Source organism: Panthera tigris, chromosome A1, assembly GCF_018350195.1.
Source record: "Panthera tigris isolate Pti1 chromosome A1, P.tigris_Pti1_mat1.1, whole genome shotgun sequence".
NCBI classification, from domain to species: Eukaryota; Metazoa; Chordata; class Mammalia; order Carnivora; family Felidae; genus Panthera; species Panthera tigris.
Window position 1 is genome coordinate 111578337 of NC_056660.1, and position 9344 is coordinate 111587680.

The 9344-nt window shown below is 53.9% G+C and overlaps 1 protein-coding gene across 1 annotated transcript; it reads right to left on the reverse strand.

The window, feature by feature from the left end:
* Nucleotides 1-5494: 5494 nt before the first annotated feature.
* Nucleotides 5495-9344, reverse strand: TIFAB (TIFA inhibitor). The gene is made up of 2 exons (XM_007077833.3): nucleotides 9276-9344; nucleotides 5495-6653 (listed from the first exon to the last, which is right to left on the reverse strand). Exons 1-2 carry the CDS (start codon nucleotides 9314-9316, stop codon nucleotides 6050-6052), a joined length of 645 nt encoding a protein of 214 aa, XP_007077895.1. The 5' UTR covers nucleotides 9317-9344; the 3' UTR covers nucleotides 5495-6049.

The window sequence follows — 9344 nt, forward strand, 5'->3', positions numbered from 1 at the left end:
CCCCCCCCCCCCCCCCCGTCTCTGCTTTATTCTGAAGAGTCCCCACCCCCTACCCCTGCCTCTGTGTCTTTAAAGGAAAGCAAGGCAGATGTCTCAGCTGGGGCTCCTTCCAGCAGTTTGAATGCTTGGCTCAGAGCCTGGACGTCGTGATGGTTTTGCTCCGGTACCTGCTCTGTGTAATTTCTCTGTTAGGTAACACAGAGGATCGGAGAAATAACAGAGTGGGGAAGAAAGCCCCCCTTCAGAACTCCAGACCCCATGGGTCCTTTCCCTCCTTCCAGGACTGTGATTTGAATTTTATTCAAATCTGCCCCTTCTCAGACTCCTTCCTGGTTCCCAAAGGTCTGGAGCTGGGCACTGTAGCTGCCAGTGCCCCTTAAAAAGGTAGGCACTGTGGGGGAAATGGAGGCTATGTTCCCCTGGAAAGAAGAGGCAGAGACAGTAACAGTTCAGGGAAGGCTGGCATTATTGGGGGAGGGCACATTTTTGCGGAGCAAGCCCCATACCAAAAGACACTTTAAAGCCTTTTCAACTCACGTCCTTAAAGAAGAAAATAATTAAACTCTTCTGCTGGGGATCACCTGGCTTCCCACATCCCTTCACTTAGGATGTTTTGTTCCCACTGGAGCGTGTGATTGGAAAACAAAGGTAAATGAGAGCAATTTATTCCCGGATCATTTCTTCCCCCGGCGGGCTTAAAGCTGCCTCAGCCATAAAGAGTTTACAAACTCTAAAGAAAGATAATAACTTCCCTTCTCACGGCCCGGTCATAGGGAGGTAATGTATGTTTCCAATCAGCTGAGAATGTAATTCAAATGGTAGGTTTTATTTCACTTTAATCCGCCTGTGAGTTCACATTCAAGGTAAGAGGGATCACAGCCCTGCAATGTGAATAGAGTTCATTAACTTGGCATCTCCACTTAGAGGCGGAGGAGCTGGGTCTGTCTACTCCTCTCCCAGAGCCTTGCACAGGCTTGGGCCTCGTGTGCCGGCCAGCGACCAGAGCGCGCCGGAATGTGGGCAGGGCGGCCACAGCGACAGGAAGCTGGAGGGTCCAGTTTGGGGACCAGCTAACCCTATGGCAGCATCAGCATCACCAGGTGCCATGGGGTAGAAGCTGAGGAGGAGGAAATGAGCTCACACAGTAGATAGAGTAGATAGTCTCCCCTCCGCAGCCCAGTTTGGGGGTGGGGGAAGGTCCTGGAGGTGATGATGAACTGTCCACACTGCCTGTGGTTTACTTGCTTCTACACACATCTTTGCTGACAGCAGCCTAGCTACTCAGTGGGCTGTTAGGCAAAGAATCCATTCTTAGCTCTGTTGGAATCCTGTCTCAGCTCTATTTAGTCACAGGGAGACCTTGAACCAGCCACTTGACTATGTCTTGCTTTATACATTTATGAAGTGACTATCCATTTGAGGGGAAAGGGACATGTTTTCTTCATTGGCCTACTGTGAAGCTTTTTTTTAAAGTTTATTTATTTGTTTTGAGAGAGAGTGAGAGAGCACAAGCAGGGTAGGGGCAGAGAGGGACAGAGACAGAATCCCAAGCAGACTCCACGCTGTCAGCACAGAACCCGTTGCGGGGCTAGAACTCACGAACCATGAAATCATGACCCAAGCAGGAATCAAGAGTCAGACACTTAACCATCTGAGCCACTCAGGCGCCCCTGGCCTACAATGAAACGTTTAATGCCGCTCATTCTACAATGAAACTCACTCCTGCAGGGTAAGCGTTACCCTCTCCAGCCCTTTCTTTGGAAATACCGATGCCTTCAGCAGTGTGATGTCTTAGCTTCTTCCCAAGCCACAGGGAATCCCTTGAAGGAACAGTTCTGGTCTGTGCAGGTGGGGTGTCGGTTTAGGGAGGCAGCATGTTCCTAGCGAGTGTCTGGGGGAGGAGGTTCTGTGGAGGGTAGCCTCCATCATATGGGCGTGGAGCAGAGGTATCAAACCAGATCCAAGGAGATGTGGGGGGCAGGGGGCCCACACTCCATCCTGCCGGTCCAACTCAAGACTCCTAGTGATTGGAGCCCCTCCTAGGGTCTCCTGGAGGTACCTATGTGCCTCTAGGAAGTGCTGAGAGCTGTCTCTCAGTCACATGGGGACCTGTCACATCTGTCGACCTTCCCCAGCAGTCATCTCACAGAATCTCAAAAATGCAGCATCCTGGCTGGCTTGGGCTGCAAAGGTTCAAGCCCCAGAGAGAAGCACAAGCTGTGTTCTGCCCCAGCTGGAGGATCTGGGCTCTCCTCACTGAGGCCTAGAGCTGGAAGAGACTTACTGTCTGCCCACGGCTTCCAGGCCCTGCTGCCCCAGTTGGCCGACCCATCTCTCCTCCTGCCACTACAAGCCTTGGCCATGCCCTCACCTGCCTCGCTCACGCCTTAACAACTCACCTTGCCCATCTGTCTGTCCATCCATTCTCTGACCAGCTCCCTAACGGCCCCCTGGAACACAACAGCAAACCACCCGTGGTCCTCATCTGTGTGGAGCCTAAGTCTCACAGGGAGACAGACACAGAAACTACGGCGACAGCATTGGGGTGTCCGGTGCCCTTCCTTGCCCCCGGCCACAGCCACGGTTGTGCTGTCCTGCCATCACATCTTCACCCTGCTTGCTCACGCCTCAGAGCCCTGCACATTTATGTGGAGTTCTCAGGTCTCCCTGGAAATGGGGCTCGGGAGGTTACGGTGTCCCACTTACAGACAGGTTGGGGAGAGTCCCATTCTTGGAAGAGCAGAGGAATGTGAAGGTTAAAATGTCTTAAAGGGCACAAGGGGTGATTTCTAGATTTCCGGACATGCCTTCAGAGAATCGTAGTGCTCTGGGGGTAACTGTTGTAGCCCTTTGTAGCAGACGTACGCATGTGTGTATACGCTGAGTGTGTGTGTCAACCACATTCAATTCATTCCACCGAATTGGACAGTGAAAGCTTACTCTACTGAGTACCTACTATGCGCCAAGCACCACACTAGGTGCTTTATATGCACTGCTTCATTTTACCACCACCGCTGGCTGTCACTTTTCCCATTTTCCAGAAGAAGAAACAGAGGCACAGGGACATTCATTCACTTGTCCAAGGTCACAGAGCTAGTAACGGTGGAGTAGGAATTCCAACCCAGACAGCACCCGATTGCAGAGCCCCGGCTTGGAGCCGCCCCAGCGGGTGGGCGTAGCCCGTGTCCGCGCGTGCACGTGCACCCCCTCGCCTCCGTGCACTGCCCTGTGTGTGGGAGCTGAGAGAATGCAGAGGAGGTTTCTGGGAGGGTCTTTCCAACCTGCTCAGGCTGCCTGTGCAGGCCAAGTGTGCAAATGCGGGTGGGTGCAGGGACCCGGTGATTTAAATGGTTCTCTGGTCAAGAAAGATGGAATCTAGCACGGAGCAGAGCTTTGCTGCCCTGCAACCTGGTAGGAGGCAAGCGGTGAGTTTTCCAAGGAGAGTTTGTGAATCAGCAGAGTCCGAAACAACGAGCCGGACGTGTCTGGGCTCCCTCCTGCCTGGTGTCTGGCAGGCATCCTTCAGTCTGCTGCACACTTCATCCCCGGGCCCGGAGGGACTCCCAGACACTTCCCTCTGAATCTCCCACTCCTCATGGGGGAGGTAACTCGGTTCCTCTCATAGACCCCCCGCGACTAGGGTTTACTTTCTTCCGGGGGGGAGGGGACCCCTTGAGTGGTAGAGTTTCGTGCTGGAGCAGGGGAGCTGCTCCCTGGGACTCTGGGGTAGCGTGCCACCAGCCAGCTTCCTCTTTTCTGCCTTTGAAATTCAGGTGTGGTCTCCAGGTTGTGGCTTCCCTGCTCTGTATGTTCTGTATCTGCTCCCTTATACACAGTTTGGCGAACGTTTTGGTCTCCGGAGGGATCATCGCTGCATTTTGAACCCGTGCGTGAAATACAAAGGCAGCTCCAAAACAGTGGGCTTCATCAGACGGCCCAGCACACGGCTTCTGCTTGCCAGCCCCGACCGTGTGTCTCCCATCCAACAAACTCTAAATATCGGGCCTTCTGGTGCAAGGAACAGGTTCAAGCCCCCTCCTGACTGCCCACCAGGCCTGCGGCAAAGGCAAAATCCTTTATCAGGAAATCACAGACTGCAGGTGAGCCCTTGGGTACGGACCCATCACGTTCCCTCTGTCAGGTTTCATGATGGTGTCTAACCCTTCCTGAGTGCCTACTATGTGACAGATGCTTCACTATGAGCTCCTAAGACCGTCATAACATCACCAGTGAATGGTGACTGTTATCTTACCCACTTGCCAGAGGGAGAAATGGAGACCAAGAGCAGGCTAAGTCCCTGGCCCAACATCACACAGCCAGTAAGTGGCATGATATTGGGCAAGATACCTTTTCTAAGCCTCAATTTCCCCAGGTGTACAATGTGTTAACACCACTGTCCCTCTGAGTGTTTTGAGGATTCAGCTGGGCAAGGCACATAGCTCCTAGCAGAGGGCTAAGCACACGTAAGCACTCACCAGACACGGCCACTTAATGGTAGAACTAATGTTAACACCAGCCCGAAGAGAGAGAAAACACAATGTTTACAGCACCAAGAACAGGGGTGATCAAATAATTCAGTGATTAGTTCCTCAACAGGTGTCTTTCATGAGCCCAGGTAAACTCTCTGGGGGCAGGGACTTTGTCACCCTAGTTCACTGCGGGTTCCTGGGGCTTTGCATAGCATCTGGTGAAAGTTTGTTGAATAACTGAGTGAAGGACTGTTTGGGGGGCCCCCACATGCCATTCAAGCATTGGACAGCCCCTTCTTCTTACAGCCCTTGCCCTCCTCTGCCTTTTGCTGTAATCTGAGTGTACTTGTCCTATTCTCCATTAGAAGGGAAGCTTCCCAAGCCAGGACAGGCCTGGTTCCTGCCCACTGCTATCTTCTCCATGGAGAGGATGCTCAGGGAGTGCCTGGCAGACCAGCTGAATCTTCTTGCCAGGCTCAGTGTCTCCAATATCCTAGAGCATGGTCTAAGATGATGATGGCCATCTGAGTTTGTAGGTCCCTCCCTTCACCGCACGGGTGAACATTGTTTCTCAATGATGCTTGCAAGCCCCCCCCTGGGGAGTTGGAATGGAGATGATGTGGAGAGTAGGTACTTGTGTTCAGCCCCTCTGTTCACTGAGAAGTTGTCCCACCCTTAACCTGCATGGCTTACTAACTAGTCCCTTATATTGGAAAGACCACCCCACCCCCATTGGTATATGACCCACTTTGAGTAAAATTACCGTTGAGCTGAATTTTACCACAACCTCTTCCCCCCACCCTCACGGACTTAGTCCTGAAAGATTTCTCTGCTCTGGGAAGCCACCTTTCCCTGGAGATCTTGCCCTCCCATCAGCCAAGGCTTTGATCCAGAAATAACAGAGGGAGGGAGTGTGAGGATGACCGTGTGACAGTGACTTTCCCGGCAGGCCCAGCCCCCAGCTCCCCGCCCCCAGGAAACCCTGAGCTCTGCCCACATCCTTTCCAGAAATGTGAGCCCCCACCTTTCCAATTTCCTCTTACACCTCTTCTGTATTTCCCGCCCCTGCCTCTGCGTGACAACGTGGCGTGCACGCACCCCGTCTGGCGATCAGGGAATCCTACTGGGCATGCCAGCTTAATGAAATACTTACAGTTTATTAAACACAGGCTTCCCTAAGCCCTGAGTGCCTGTGGGTATTAGAAAGCCCAAGGTAACCCCGAGCTACCACGAACGTAATTGGTACATGTGTCCATGCATTCCTCGTGCAACCTCAGACTCCAGCTCTTAAGCGGCTCACGAAATTAGCCACATAAAGTAACTCCTAGGCAGACAGGCCGGGGGAAATGTGGGGAAAGGCTGAGAGAGGCTCTCAGAAGCCCTCAGGGCCTCTAACGTATGCGAAGTTCCCGTTCCTTTACGTAGCTGTAACCATGGAGGGTGCTCCCCCAGCCCAGGCTGTTCGCGTTTGCAGAAATCTGTTCATTATTACCAGGCCCGTCTTGCTTGTCAGCCTCACATGATGTAGCTACAACAGTTCAAGTTCTATTTCAGGTAAGCCTTGCTCTGGGCCGCTGGGGCTAGCAGAGCATACTTTCTGAGGGCTCCTCCTGGAGCTGTGTTTCTGTTCCTCCTCCAGGGCTTGGATGGGAAGGGCCGTGGAGAAGCCCCGGGTGATCTGGAGCTCGCTGCCCCGAACTTGGGGGCGGCTGCTCCTGGGGTTTGCTTTCCCATTCATCAGTCTCCTCAGCCTGGGGCCTGTGAATCAGGGGCGAGGAGCTGAGATGGAAGCAGCAGACAAAGGCCTCCAGGGAGGTGCCTCGCTCTATGCGGACCACCATCTGGATGCCGGAGAAGGCAACCCTGTTGACCACGCTCAGTGGAACCTGCTCCAGGAACCTCAGAGTCAGCCCGTTGACCCACACACAGCCTTTGCGGCTCAGGGCCTTCAGGCAGAAGGCCAGGGGAGTGCCACCCTTCTCCCGGTAGGGCTCCAGCGACAGGTGTCTGCGGGAGAGGCACGGGAGCCGCAGCTGGAGGTGGGCGTCCGGGCCCCGCCCCACCAGCAGCGGGTTGGTGTCATGCTGCAGCTTCGGTGGGACGTTGGCAAAGGTGTCTGGGTCCTGCGTGGGGTGGTACAGGCTCACATGCAGGACCGTGAGAGGCTTCTCCGTGGATGGGAGCCTGGGAAGGATGGAACACAGACAGAGAAGTGTGGTTGGAGCCTGACACCTCTGTGACTCCCTGAACCTAGACATGCTTGCCCAGCTCAGGGGCCCTGGACCCCCTCCAGCCCAACAGAGCGGAGCACGGAGTGTGGACATGGTCATCCTGCTCAAGCCAGGATAACACCGAGGCTCAAGCTGGTGTGGAAGTTCAGCCCCAATGGTTCTTTTTTTTTTTTAATTTTTTTTAACGTTTATTCATTTTTGAGAGACAGAGACAGAGTGCGAGTGGGGGAGGGGCAGAGAGAGGGGGAGACACAGAATCCCAAGCAGGCTCCAGGCTCTGAGCTGTCAGCACAGACCCCGACATGGGGCTCGAACCCGTGCATCATGAGATCGTGACCTGAGCTGAAGTCGGACGCTTAACCGACTGAGCCACCCAGGCGCCCCTCAGCCCCACTGGTTCTAATCTCAGTGTCACCTTGATCATATTCTGTGAGTGGGCCTTACCACCCATCCACTCTGAGCTTTAGTTTTCTTTTCTGTACTGTCAGTATGCCCCTCCTTGTTTTTGTAAGGTATATGGGATACCAGCTTCTGCGGTGTGGTTATGGTGGTGGCCTACTGACATCTGGAGACAATCTGGCCCTGTTTTGAGGGGAGGGAAGAACAGACAGACAGGATACACCTTCCTCGTATTCAACCGTCACACAAAAATACCCTTGCTGGGCCCTTGTTTGAGTCAGGCACTGAGCAGCTGCTGGCAATGAGCACAGGCAATAGGAGAACAAGAACTTGATTTCCAGAACACCCAGCTGGGGGAGGAGACAGGTGCCTCTAGCATCAGGAATTATGGAGAGAGACAGAACAGGGAAGCCCAGCTGGCTCCTGGGGGAACCAGAAAGGCTCCCTGGAGACCCAGAGGATGAAGAAAAACAGCTAGCATGTTCCAAGTTGCTTCTATGGGCCTGGCCCCATGCCAAGTGTATTTTGGGCATGAATGTCTCATTATATGGGCAGAGGACAGATCCTGATGGAGAAGGTGGAGAGCCATGAGAGATGTCACTCAAGAACCAACAGGGGCTCACGGCGTCTGGATGGCTCAGTTGGTTGAGCACCTGACTTCGGCTCAGGTCACAACCTCACAGTTTGTGAGTTCGAGCCCCGTATCAGGCTCGCTCTGCTGCTCTCAGCACAGAGCCCTCTTCAGATGCTCTGCCTCCCCTCCCCCTCCCCAAGTCATGCACGCTCTCTCTCTCTCTCTCTCTCTCTCTCAAAAATTAAAAAAAAAAAAAGAACTGACAGGGGCTGTGTGGAGGCCAAGTAACAAGGCGGCCACAGTGTGAATTGCACACATCCTTTGTTCCAGCAACTCCATCTCTGATCATTTGTCCTTTAGAATGTCACTGGCACATGCAGTAAGGCTACTTACAATAGTCGGCTTTGCTCCTGCATGCATTTGAGGAATATAAACTCTCTGGCACATCCCCCAACCCCATATGGCCCAGAACCTGCCAGAGCCTTCACTGGGAACCAGGGGATGAGTGGGTTTGAATAACTAATTGTACACTTTCTCGGCACCAGACTTTGCTTACAGGTTTTTCTCTGCTAAGAATGTATCCTCCATCCCAAACCCTGACCAAATACCGCTCCTCTTTAAAGCCCCGGTTCCAATGTGGCGTCTTCTAATGTAGCTCTTTTCCTGTCTCTGCCCTCTGACCCTTTCCGGACACCACCATTCAGTCCATCTTCTCATTACACGTCAGAATTATGTGGGTCCTCGTCCTGTCTTCCCTGAGCCCTCCTGCTCTGTCTCTGAGACTTCCCAGGGGCAGGCTGTGGTCTGAGCTGCCCTGTTGCCCAGTGTCCCATTGCCCTGTACAAACAGGGCCTGGCCACATGTGTCTGGGGGCACATTTGACAAATGGCTCAATGAAGAGACGCGCACACATGAAAATCATGTGAAACCAAGTTTAGGTACGCGGCAAATGTGAGCCTAGAGCTCAAGGGCTGTGTTGGGGGGGGGGTGGGCTGGAATCCTGTCACAGGTGGTCTGAATCTGGGGCCCTCCACCCCTTCTGCATTTTGGGTGAAGTAGGTTCATGGTGAAGACCTTCCCCTCTGGCCCCTCAGGCCCCTCCCTTTTCCCTAAAGCACAGATATACACATGTCTCCATCCACAACCCCCTCTGGCCCCAGCCTGCAGGAGACCTCCTGACTACAAAAGACAAGCTGGGCCCAGAATGGCCAAGCGGGGTATCCAAGTCCTCAGGCCAGGCCAGAAACTCAGAGTTCACTTCTAGGACCCGATCTCACATCCCAGGGACCCTGAGAAAATCCCTCAGAAATGAGGGTTCACCGCTGCTCGTGAGACATTACTCTCTGCTCCACTGCGCGCTCCAGAGCCGACAGAAATCCCCCAGCAGCACAGAGCCCCAGAAGAGGGGCTCACATCTCCAGGACCCTCCAGTTGTTCTGGGGAAGCAGAACCCAGCCCTACCAATGCCGTCTCTGGGAGGAGACAGCAGAAAGACACTGACATACGTGCCTGGTGAGTAGCCAGCAGGGGCTCTGCTCCCCACCTCCCCCCGCCGCCCTGGGCCATCTCCCCTGGCTGTACGTCAAGTCCCCCTCCACCTACCTTACCGCCAGGGGCACCTCTGGCTGTGACTCGGCAGCCATAAGCTCTCAGGAGCAAATGGGTCCCTGC

Coding starts and splice junctions, on each gene's coding strand:
- TIFAB (XM_007077833.3), bottom strand. CDS start 9,316: ATGGCTGCCGAGTCACAGCCAGAGGTGCCCCTGGCGGTAAG. Junction 6,654..9,275: donor GAGGTGCCCCTGGCGGTAAG/GTAGGTGGAGGG, acceptor CATCCTTCCCAG/GCTCCCATCCACGGAGAAGC.